Consider the following 13,035-nt stretch of genomic DNA (forward strand, 5'->3'; position numbering starts at 1 on the left):
CGGTGGCTATCTCCAGCATGTACCAGTTCTCAGATGCTCATTTTCAGCCACCTTGAATCTCGAGCTCTAATAACCCTTTTAAAATGAAACCCCACTTTTTTTAGGCTGCAATTACAAACAAGGATGGGGGGAGGGGGGAAGCCCCAACACGAAAACAATTTGTCCAGAGTAACAGGGAAGGTACGTACAGTGAAGTACTTTTGAGACCAATGCAGTACACGGTTTTCAAAATAACTTTTTTTTTTTCAATCGAGTTTATTAAATATTGCTCTTGTGAGACTCGTCAGGATTCAAAGCAATCATATTAAAATACAGCTTCATTATAAAGTCTGTCACAGTTCCAAAAAAAATACTATTACACAAAAACATAAGAAAACACTTAAATAAACCAGTTTGGCATTTTCATAATCTTTGCAGTATAAAACAGAATATTAAATTTCACTTTCAAGCTGATACAGAAATCTATACCCTAGTTTGCAATGTGTTCTAGTAAACACACTATACAAGAGAACTATACAAAATTAGGGTTTAAACAATTATTTCATGAAAGAAGTGCATCCCTGAATGTATTTCCCAGTCATTCTCATTAGCGCTTTAAAAAATAGTTTTATCTGACATAGAAATGTCCATGGCATTTTCACCTCCTTCCTCTGGAGGTTTATAATTCACATTGATAAAAGAACAGCTTATGCACGGCCACCAGGGGGAAGTGTAAGATTAGCCATTAAATCACGCACAGCTGCAAATATCGTGCATTCACCTGCAACAGAAAAAGACAGACTTACTTCTAATCAAATCAAATGGCCAACACTGATTTAAAGGAGAGAGAGCATATCTATATAAATAAAATCCCCCCTCAAACGTTCTGAAGCTCACTCCCTGACAGTGAAGCACTGAACTCCTGTACTGTTTGTAGGCTAGGCTATCACCCTCACTCATAGACCCGCCCTCAGCCACGCCCCATCTGCACATAAAAAGCAACCTCAACGTTCTAAGGCTCACTTTGTGGCTTCAGGGTTCGTAAGTTCGAAGCTCTGTAACCACTTTTAGTAACCAACTATCTGTGCCCCGCCCTCACGTCACAACATTATGACGTCGAGGGCGGGTCATAATGAACACAAGCTCTTTCCACTCCCCAACGCAGCCGTCATTCTCATACAGTACCTACGCGTTGGCCCCCCCCTCCAAAATCCAACCCCCCCCCCCGTCTTACTCTCACACATGCCCCTGCACGTCACCCCCCCCATCCAAAAACGACAAACCACTCCCATCTGTCTCTCAGCCATCCCTCCACCCGCACGGCACTCCCCTCCCCGACATAGGCCCCGCCCATCCCCCTACGTGCACGGTCGCCCCCTCTCCACAATCGCTAGCCCCCATCTGCTACCCTCCCTTCCTCTTACCGGGGTCCCGGCGCAAGAACTGAGGGGCAAGGTAGCTCGCAAATTCTGCTACCTTCCGTTGTCTTCGCTATGAGCTCTGTGCCCCGACACTCTGGTCCCGCCCAACAGGAAATGAGGGCGGGACCAGTCAGGGCACACAGCTCATAGTGAACAAAACGGAAGGCAGCAGAATCTCCGAACTACCTTGCCCTTCAGTTCTGCTGCTGCGCCTGGGACCCCGGTAAGAGGAGGGGAGGGTAGTAGAGAGGGGGTTGCTGATTTTGGAGGGGGGGGGGGGCCGCCGTGCACGTCCGTGGGATGGGCGGGGCCTATGCCGGCCATCGGAGGACCTTGCTAGCGCCCGTTTCATTCCTGCCAGAAACAGGCCTTCATTACTAGTTTGTGAACAAGTGAATGTGTTATTAAAAGAAACCAGTGTCAGCCTTCGGGTTTTTTTTTAAACTGTGGTACTGGACATATGCAGTACAACAGCAATAAGTCCTTCAGCGCAGCAGGTTCCTTACCAAAAGAGCTTACCATCTAAGTGCATGCCTGCGGCAAAGGGGGATAAAGTGATTTGCCCAAAGTCACAAGCAATGTCTAGGATCTGAACCCCGATTTTCTTGGATCCCAGTCCACTGCTCTACACACTAGGCTACTCCTACTACCTAATCATGACATTAGGGGGCAATAACGAGTGAAGACACTGAAGGGACAAATAGCTTATTTGACAATCCCAGGAGGGTCCTTCTGTTTGTTAGAATATAAGAATTACAGGGGGAAAAAAAAGAGGCAACAAGCAGATCCAACTAAAATGTCCAGTAGCAATGAGAAGGAGAGGTAAACCAGTTAGCTAAAAAAGAAGCACTTTATTCAAACAGTCAGTAACCATTCTTCATGCTGGTAAAATGCAAAGTCCTGCATGTCACCTACTCAATAGCCCGACATTGTTTCAGCAACCACCACCTGCATCAGGGGAAAATTCACAACTATTTATAATCAGGACAAAGGAGAAATTAGATCTTACCTGCTAATTTTCTTTCCTTAGACATTCTCAATGAGTGGTTATTTTGTCCTCCTATTAGTAGATGGGGAGACTGAGAAAATACTGAAGACTACTCTATATTAACCCCTGTGCAGTCCTGCTCCCTTCAGTATTACTATTGACAAAGTCAGTGGTGTGAACAGAGCAACAGAATTTCACCTGAATGCATAGTCCAAGGGGAAATAAGGAACAACCAGAATAGAAGGAAATCCTGTAGCCTGTCTGTACAAAAATGTGACCTGGAACACGGGCTCACACTAGAACTAGGTTGTTCACTAGTGGCCAGCTAAAGTCTCGGCCTAAGAAAATGTCATGATGTTGCTTGGTTCTGGTTTCGTTTTGGATTTTTTTTTTTTTAATTGTGTTTCGTTGTTAATTGTCTCTACTTCTTCTGGAGCAAGATTCCACTAGTGTTCAGAATCACACTCCGGGGAGACCAACCACAAAATAATGCAAAAGATTGCCCCATGTAAGCCACATTGAGCCTGCCATGAGTGGGAAAGCGCAGGGTACAAATGTAACAAAAATAAAATAGATACTATTGGAGATTCTACATGGAATGTTGCTACTATTGGAGATTCTACATGGAATGTTGCTATTCCACTAGCAACATTCCATGTAGAAGTCGGCCCTTGCAGATCACCAATGTGGCCGCGCAGGCTTCTGTTTCTGTGAGTCTGACGTCCTGCACGTACGTGTGGACATCAGACTCACAGAAGCAGAAGCCTGCGCGGCCACATTGGTGATCTGCAAGGGCCGACTTCTACATGGAATGTTGCTAGTGGAATAGCAACATTCCATGTAGAATCTCAAATAGTAGCACAGTGGAGGAGTGGCCTAGTGGTTAGGGTGGTGGACTTTGGTCCTGGGGAACTGAGGAACTGAGTTCGATTCCCACTTCAGGCACAGGCAGCTCCTTGTGACTCTGGGCAAGTCAGTTAACCCTCCATTGCCCCATGGAAGCCGCATTGAGCCTGCCATGAATGGGAAAGCGCGGGGTACAAATATAACAAAAATAACAAATAAATAATTTCCTTTGTGAGTGTGCCAGTACCAGATATGATTGGTCTGCTGGGTTTCCAGGTTTATGGGTTTTAGGCAGCTCGTAATAAACAGAAATAAAACCAAGAAAATAAAATAGTGATGTCTTTTTATTGGACTGATTTGGTTAGCTTTCAAAGGCAATACCACCTTATTCAGATCAGAAATGAATAAATGTTGGCAAAATGTCAATATCTAAGTGAAACAAATCATTCCAATAACAGTCTGACAGGAAGAGGGTGGAGTGAGAAATGGAAGGGTGATCAGAGGGTAACAAAGCAGTATAATTTTATGACAGTTCTGCCTTCAAAAGTTAGTCAACAAATAAGTTAGTCATGGTGTGATTTGCCAGGCTAGCTCTGCAGCTCCTCCGAAGGGAACCTGAGGAAATGGAGCGTAGAACAAAAAAAGAGAATCTATAAACATTTGGTTGCTTCAGTAATCTGATGACTGTAGGCAACGGTAACGGAATTCAAACATGCGTGAGATAAACATAAAGGAATCCTGTTCAGAAGGAAAGGATCCTCAGGAGCTTAACCGAGATGGATAGCAGAGCCGGTAGTGGGAGGCGGGGCTGGAGGTTGGGAGGCGGGGGATAGTGCGGGGCAGACTTATACGGTCTGTGCCAGAGCCAGTGGTGGGAGGCGGGACTGGAGGTTGGGAGGCAGGGATAGTGCTGGGCAGACTTATACGGTCTGTGCCAGAGTCGGTGGTGGGAGACAGGGATAGTGCAGGGCAGACTTATACGGTCTGTGCCAGAGCCAGTGGTGGGAGGCAGGACTGGAGGTTGGGAGGCAGGGATAGCGCTGGGCAGACTTATACGGTCTGTGCCAGAGCCGGTTGTGGGAGGCGGGGATAGTGCTGGGCAGACTTATACGGTCTGTGCCAGAGCCGGTGGTTGGGAGGCGGGGCTGGTGGTTGGAAGCGGGGATAGTGCTGGGCAGACTTATACGGTCTGTGCCCTGAAGAGCATAGGTACAAATCAAAGTAGGGTATACACAAAAAGTAGCACACATGAGTTGTCTAGTTGGGCAGACTGGATGGACCGTGCAGGTCTTTTTCTGCTGTCATCTACTATATGTTACTATATGAATGCAAAATCGGGAGGGTTTGGGAATGGTCTGGAGAGACTAAAGGAAAGAAAATTAGCAGGTAAGATCTCATTTCTCCTTCCTTAGCACCTGCTCCAGACCATTCCCAACAAGTGGGAAGTACCAGAGCAGTACCTAACGAGGGAGAGAAACAGACAAACTGTGAGACAACACCATAGCCCCAAAGTTTGTCTCCCGGTGGAATTAGAAAAGATTCAAAGAAGAGTGACCAAAATGATAAAGGGGATGGAACTCCTCTCATATGAGGAAAGGTTAAAGAGGTTAGGGCTCTTCAGCTTGGAAAAGAGACGGCTGAGGGGAGTTACCCTGAGTAGTGTAGAACAGGTAAAAGTGAATCAATTTTTCACTCTTTCAAAAAGTACAAACACCAGGGGGACACTCAATGAAATTACATGGAAATACTTTTTCACTCAAAAGAATAATTAAGCTCTGGAACTTATTGCCAGAGGATGTGGGGGGAAAAAAAAGGTTTGGACAAGTTCCTGCAGGAAAAGTCCATATTCCTCTATTCAGATGGACATGGGGGAAGCCACTGCTTGCCTTGGAATTAATAGAATGGAATGTTGCTACTATTTGGGTTTCTACCAGGTACTTGTGACCTGGATTGGCTGCTGTTAGAAACATGGACCATTGGTCTGACCCAGTATGGCTATTCTTTTTTTTAACTTTGAATTTTATTGAAATAACATCTCAAACATAACAACGAGCCTTTGGCTCCAGCACATGACAATGCAACAATTTTAATTTTTATTTAACATTATGCTTATAACCCTTTTATCCCCCACCCCCCCCCCCCCCCCCCCCCCCCCACCAACCCCTCAACCAGTATGCTATTCTTATGTTCTTATCGGGTTGCTCTTATCTGTACCAGTTTTAATTCTGCTATATAATTTTTGAGGTGCAGTGACCAGAATGCACAGAATGCTCAAGGTGCGGTCGCACCATGGAGTGATACAAAGGCAATATTCTATTTTTGTTTTATTCTCTAATTCTTTTCTAGTAATTCCCAACATTGTTTGCTTTTTTGGCTGCTGCAGGACACTGAACAGAAGATTTGAAGATACTGTTCATAATGCTGCCTAGATCCTTTCTCAGGGCAGTGACTCCTAATGTGGAACTTAGTTGTGTAGCTATAACTTGAGTTATTCTTTACAATGTGCATCACTTTGCACTTGTCCACATTACATTTCATGTGCCTTTTGGATGGTCCTCACAACCCACGTGTGATTTAACAAATTTGAATACTGATCTTACCCACTGTTCTCGTTTTCCAGATCATGTATGATATGTTAAACATTGGTTCTACTACAGATCCCTGTGGCACTCTGTTATTCACCTTCCTCCTTTGACAGAACTGGTCATTTAACCCTACTCTGCTTTCTATCGTGATTCTTTCATGTATTTCAACAAAAGCTTTCTGAAAATCCATAAGTACGTAAGTAATGCCACACTGGGAAAAGACCAAGGGTCCATCGAGCCCAGCATCCTATCCACAACAGCGGTCAATCCAGGTCAAGGGCACCTGGCAAGCTTCCCAAACGTATAAACATTCTATACGTGTTATTCTTGGAATTGTGGATTTTTCCCAAGTCCATTTAGTAGTGGTTTATGGACTTGTCCTTTAGGAAATCATCTAACCCCCTTTTAAACTCTGCCAAGCTAACCGCCTTCACCACGTTCTCCAGCAACTAATTCCAGAGTTTAATTATGCGTTGGGTGAAGAAACATTTTCTCCGATTTGTTTTAAATTTACTACACTGTAGTTTCATCGCATGCCCCCTAGTCCTAGTATTTTTGGAAAGCGTGAACAGATGCTTGACATCCACCTGTTCCACTCCACTCATTATTTTATATACCTCTATCATGTCTCCCCTCAGCCGTCTCTTCTCCAAGCTGAAAAGCCCTAGCCTCCTTAGTCTTTCTTCATAGGGAAGTTGTCCCATCCCCGCTATCATTTTAGTCGCCCTTCACTGCACCATTTTCCAGTTTCACTATATCTTTCTTGAGATGCGGCGACCAGATACACTACATTAACTGGTTCACCTCATCCACGTTTATTCATGCCTTTGAAAATATAGCAGACTGGTGATGCAAGGCTTCCCTTGGTTAAATCTATGTTGATTAAAACAATCTTGATTTTGAATGCCCATCTTTAAAATTCTGGTATTTGAAGTCCTGCACTTTGCCTTAGGTACAACAGGGAAACAAGGACTGAACCCAACAAGACCTTCTAAATCAGAACAGACTGATTACGTCTCTGCTGGTGTCAGATCGCAGCTCAGAATGGTTGGGGGTAACTGACAGAATCGCTACAAAGAGATGGATGAGGCAGGCAACCTACAGAACTAATGAATTATGCATTGGTAAAGGTCGTGTTTTTGGGTGTTACCTGGTCGTGGTGAGTTCATCTCTGCAAATCTCTTCAGAATGTTGCTAACCATCATGGGTGCAGCAACTGAGGAGTTTTGCTGCCGAGGAATGTCTGCCTGCTGGGTGGTACCTGAGGCCATGTCATAGATGATGGGGACAATGATGCTAACGGCCTCTTGGTGGTACCGACGTCCTCTGAGTGAGCTGAAGCTGTGAAAATAATGAAACAGAAACTACATCAACTAAATTGAACAGATTATACCATTCCGGGTACGCAAAATGCTCTTTCAACTTATATTCTTAGCACTGAGTTTACAGATTTTTTTTTCACATCTGTTTTGTCGCCCCAGTCCCCTCATACGCTAGGGGTTTAAGTCCTCTGTACTTGGAGGATACACACCCTTACCAATAATTACAGAGTCCTGCAGGAAGTGCTTAAAACTTCTGTAGCAATTATGTGGCATATTTGCATATTATGTATTTTACTTTATAAAAATAAAGGTGCTTTCTGGTTTGTTTGTTTTTTTGAAGGGGAGGGGATCTCAAGATTAGAATAGTGAGGAGATAACGGTGGGATTGAGGTAGAGAAAAAATGGTAAGATCACAAGGTTAGTGAAGGATATGAATGGGGGAGGGGAGGAACACGAGGTTAGTGAAGGATATGAATGGGGGAGGGGAGGAACACGACTAGGAGTGAGGAGGATCTACCCTTCCCCCCCCCCCCCAAGCTGTGTTGCTTAGACTAAGTCCTTAGAAGACAAGAAATACCTACTGTATCTGTACCTAAGTGTAACTCACCTTGAACTACTGATAAAGGTGGGAACTAAGTCAAACAATTCCAGTCCCTTCTTTGATCCCTTCTCTCCTAACACTGCTTGGCGCTAGGATGAAAGTAGCAACATAGGCTGCATTGTCCTCTGCAACAGAGGACAATTCAGGGTGGGAGGAAGAGTAAAGGTTGGTGGGGGTAAGGAGAGGAGAGTTGCACTATTGCTGCACTGTAACTCAACTCCTGGTCTCCCACAGCAATTCCACAGAGAACAGACAATTCTGCAGGAAAGAAAGAACTTTGCAGCCCTCACTCTAGCTGTGAAATACTAGGGGATCTGGTAATGAACCGCAGATCATACTTACAAAAAAGAGCATTTTGGATTTGAGTACCACAGCAGGGGTTCCTGGAGGCGCTATAGGTGGTGCGCGGGAGGAATGGTCAGACAAAATTGCACATTCCACTTCAACTGCGTTGCTTGATCAGGGAACTGTTGCACCAGGAGAAGAGCAATGGATGCCGTTAGTTTCCCCAAAAGTCTTTGAATAAGAAACTAATCACAATACAGCCTCAGTGGCGTACCAAGGGGGGGGGGGGGCGGTGGGGGCGGTCCGCCCCGGGTGCACGCCCTCGCGCCTCTCGGCTCTTCGTTTTCATGCTCCCTCTGCCCCAGAACAGGTTACTTCCTGTTCCGGGCAGAGGGAGCATGAAAACGAAGAGCCGGCAGGCGCGCGGGCCCCCCACCCCCCCAAGCGGCGTGCACCCGGGGGGGTTTTCTTTCGCCGGGGGGGGGGGGGGGGGCTCACACTGTTCGGGAGGGGGGGCGGGGCACATCGGCGATCCACCCCGGGTGTCAACCCCCCTAGGAACGCCACTGAACAGCCTAGTATATGTTTGAGATACAGCATGCTAATAGAAATATTTATTATTTAAACATCTTCCATTTTTCCCCCTCCCTTCCCGATGAGAAATCCTAGGGCATGTACAAACCCTATTCCCTATTAAATTAGGACACTATTTTACTATTGTGTGAACCGGTAGCATGCATTGTCATGTTAATAGCTAATGCGGGTCTTTAGAAGTTAAACAACATGGAACAGTTAATGCCATTCAAATAGGTGTAACTAACTTCACTGCATTATCTACAATGTAATTAACACACAGACATTTCCAGTGCATTCTCTGAATGGGAAATTACTGGGAGAGCCCCCAACTTTTAACAGAGGTTGTGTGTTAACCATGTGGTAATTTTGGAAAATAGCGCACAGTAACTGGAAAATCTTACAGTTGCTAAACAGGGCCCTTTACTTGCTGAACAGACTTTTTTTGTGAAATACAGTATATATATCATTAGAAATTCATTTTTGTTTTTCTGAAGTTTTATATTTTCACTCTGCTCTTCACTTCAATCGGCCTGTTCTAGTTTGAACATTTGTTTTTTTTCTGTCTTTACTTTGCTCAATATGGCATCATCTACTATAATAAAAGGCACCTCCAACGTTCTGAAGCTGACTCCGTGGCTTCACTCAAGGGTTCGTGGGTTTGAAACGGTGTAGATCGCTCTCTGCCCATGTCTCTCTGCCCCGCCCTCGCGTCAAAACGTCATGACGTCGAGGGAGGGTAAAACAACGTTACCAACACGAAACCTTCAAAGAATCCACGGAGTCAGCTTCAGCACGCTGGAGCTGCTTAAAGTTTGGAACGCTGGGTGGCTGCACAGGGGGGCAGGAGAGAGACCAGAATCGCTGGGTGGCTGCAGGGGGGGCAGGGGAGACAGCAGAATCGCTGGGTGGCGGCAGGGGAGCGAGAGCAGAATCGCTGGGTGGCTGGAGGGGGGGCAGGGGAGACAGCTGAATCGCTGGTCACTGAAGGGCGGGCCAAGGGAATAGCTGGGTGGATGGAGGGGGGGGCAGGGGAGATGAGAATCACTGGCTGGCTGGAGGGGGGGCCAGGGGAGAGAAGAGAATCACTGGGTGACGGAGGGAGGCAGGGGAGAGAGGACAATCACACACACTCTCTCTCACACACACACACTCGCACGTTGCTGCCAACCACGCGGGGGGGGGTGGGGGGGGGGAGAGGCAGGGAGTCCTGAGACTGCAGGGGGGGGAGGGGGTCCTCATACCTGAGAGGGGGGAGGGGGTCCTCAGAACACACAGGGAGGGGGGAGGTATCTCTGTCACACACACTCTCTCACGGTCAGTGTCCTTTCTCTCTCTCTCACACAGTCTCTCACACTATCACTCACACTGTATCACATACACTCTATGTGTCACACAGTCGGTCTCACACACACACTCTACTACACTCTCGGACTCACAGAGAGTCTGTGTATTGCCACAGTACTCCTCTCTCACACACACTGTATCTGTGTAAAACACACTCTCTCTCACAGTCACTGTCTCACATACGCACATCGCACACACACTCTGTCTCACACACACTCACCCTCACTCACTCTCTCTCTGTCACACACACTCGCATATTCACTCTCTCTCACACAGTCACTCTCACACACACACTCTCAAACATACACACTCCCAGGAAACCTTGCTAGCGCCCGTTTCATTTGTGTCAGAAACGGGCCTTATTTACTAGTAATCAGATAATGGTCTATTCTGTGATAATCAGCACAACTCCCCCTCAAATCATAAGTCAGAAACCTTGGAATACAGTTAGATTCAACACTTACTCTGATTCCCCAAGAGCTGCTTCTACTATGTGACAGCTACGCTGTTTCTCTCCTTACATCGAGAAGGTAAATCTTATCCCAATTGTACATGCCATGATAACATCAAGACTGGATGACAGCAATGCACTATACAATGATCTGACTACATAGGGCCTGCACCAGCTCCAGTTGATTCAGAATGCAGCAGCAAGACTCATAAAAGGTTGCAAGCGACGTGACCACATCACACCATTTTTTGCAAAAACTTCATTGGCTACCAATACAATACAGGGTTAAATTTTAAACTCTATGTCTGATCTTCAAGGCCCTGAAGGAAATGGCCCCGAGTATCTAGGATGATCCTCCACACACCACCAAGGACACGAAGGTCCTCCAAAGGACTTTCACTAACTACACCCTCTCCAAAAGACATTACACATGTGATACCCGCAAGCGAGCCTTCTCCGGAGTAGCCCCCACACTCTGGAATGCTCTGCCTGCAAGGCTCCGCTTAACACAAGACTATCTCTACTTCAGGAAGCAGGTGAAAGCTTGGCTCTTCAACCAGGCCTTTACTGGAAGAAGTAACTAACTCGTTAGTCTCACTCACACACACACACACAAGGAGTGACTTGGGCTGCATACTGCAGCGGGACATGTTTATCCACTCCTACCCTAGCTGAGATAACATCTAACTATTTCTCTGACCTCATGTGCAACTTTCTTTAAATCAATCACCTTACTTTCTAACTCTTCCTACTTTCTTACCCTTCTATATGTTACATCTTGGCTTTACCCTTCGCTATCACCTGTAATGTTCTACTACGTATTGTGTTGACATTGTAAGTAGTCTACCATTCCATACTTGTATTGTTTTTGAATCTTTTTACTGCTGTAATTGTCTATTGCTCATGCTTGATCTATTCTTACTGTACACCGCCTTCAGTGAATTCCTTCAAAAAGGTGGGTAAATAAATCCTAATAAATAAACTAAACTAAAACAAATTCCTGGTGCTATCAAGCCCACACAACCCCACATCTTACCAAAGCTTCACAATCAATCATCAAACATACCAAATCGAAACACAACTAAAAATATTACGAATTATTCTTGATTAACATCTATCACTGGACAGTCAAATATCAGCAGTAACATCAAAATGCTTCAATACACTATGGAAACTGAGAAGGATAAAAGACTATTTTCCCAGATAATCCAACCGGATAATGTTACAATCGACAACAGTATCCCAACCAGACTACTGAAATGCAGCATACGTAGGATGCAAGGAAACCACCCTAAAATCGCTGCAAACCATCCAAAACAGTGCAGCAAGACTAATATTTGCTTTACCCTTCGCTATCACCTATAATGTTCTATTACGTATTATGTTGACATTGTAAGTAGTCTACCATTCCATACTTTGTATTGTTTTTGAATATTTTTACTGCTGTAATTGTCTATTGCTCATGCTTGATCTATTCTTACTGTACACTGCCTTGAGTGAATTCCTTCAAAAAGGCGGTAAATACATCCTAATATATAAATAAACAGATACAAGTATTAAACCATTTATTCAAACTGATAATATTCATCTAATTTACCGCTCTCTCTCGAGACACAGCAGTTTAGAGAGTGGTAGTATTCCACAGTAGTGCTACCCATAAAAATTAAGACAGTCGGAATTCATATTTCACTGCTATCTGAATGGACACCCTAAAGCCCCAGAGATAATCCAGAGAAGAGAAACGTGTACATACATCAAGTGTCTTTCTGGATTACTGACGGAGACACACTAGTCCTCTCCTCTCCCAGAAGGTGGTAGATAAAGTCTATATCCTGTTGACGTAACTTGGAAACCGCAGGAGGGCTGCTGCCCAAACATCCCTCCACAAGCCGTCTTGCCTTCCAAAGGCCCTCTTATTCTATGGTCCTTTTTCTAGTTCCCTCAATTCTGTTCTTAATTGGGGTGCTAAGCACCATGCAGGGACCCCAAGCATACAATACTAGAGAATGACACGGGGACAGGGTCCCGCAGTAACCACAGGGATGGGGACAGGGCGGGGACAGATCCCACGCGGATGGGGACAAACTTTGTCCCCATGTTATTTTCTACTTTGAAGCCTGAACTGGACTGTTATTATGTTTGAGTGCTGCAGACGATATTTTGATTTTTTGGAAAAACAAGCAAACATGCTGGCCTCAACTAGCAAAATTTGCATGGGGGATCCTGTACATCCCGTTACCAGCACATCTTCTAAGAATTATTGCAGGAAGGACTGTGGAAGACAGGAAAGCTAGATTGAATCCTGAGATTGTTCATGACTTCTTATTCATCCACAGATTAAAAAATCATAACAGTGCTTCATAGGACATGTTTCTCCCCTCTAGGGCTTACAGAACGGGTTGTATTTTGTACCCCTGGACATTTTAACAGGGTGGGTTAGGATTCTTTGGGGCAGTAGCAATCAGCTATTGTTGGGGTTGGAAGGGTAGAGGGTGGTGGTGGGAGGGTTTATTATAGCTGCTCATTGTTATTATTGTTTTCTATTTGTGATTTATACACATAGTTGCACAGCATATTGTCCTTTTTATACTTTAATAAAAAGATTTAAATATAAAATCATAATTGTTCAAGGCTTCG

The 13,035-nt window shown here is 45.1% G+C and overlaps 1 protein-coding gene across 1 annotated transcript in view; it reads right to left on the bottom strand.

The window, feature by feature from the left end:
• Nucleotides 1–497: 497 nt before the first annotated feature.
• The window catches only part of MED14 (mediator complex subunit 14), a 157,993-nt gene continuing 145,455 nt past the window's right edge, over nt 498–13,035 (bottom strand). Inside the window, 5 exon segments of the mRNA XM_030202340.1 lie at nt 498–760; nt 6,970–7,129; nt 7,131–7,160; nt 8,085–8,149; nt 8,152–8,209. Coding sequence (XP_030058200.1) covers nt 687–760; nt 6,970–7,129; nt 7,131–7,160; nt 8,085–8,149; nt 8,152–8,209 — 387 coding nt within the window. The 3' untranslated portion in view covers nt 498–686.

Source organism: Microcaecilia unicolor, chromosome 4, assembly GCF_901765095.1.
Source record: "Microcaecilia unicolor chromosome 4, aMicUni1.1, whole genome shotgun sequence".
Taxonomy (NCBI): domain Eukaryota; kingdom Metazoa; phylum Chordata; class Amphibia; order Gymnophiona; family Siphonopidae; genus Microcaecilia; species Microcaecilia unicolor.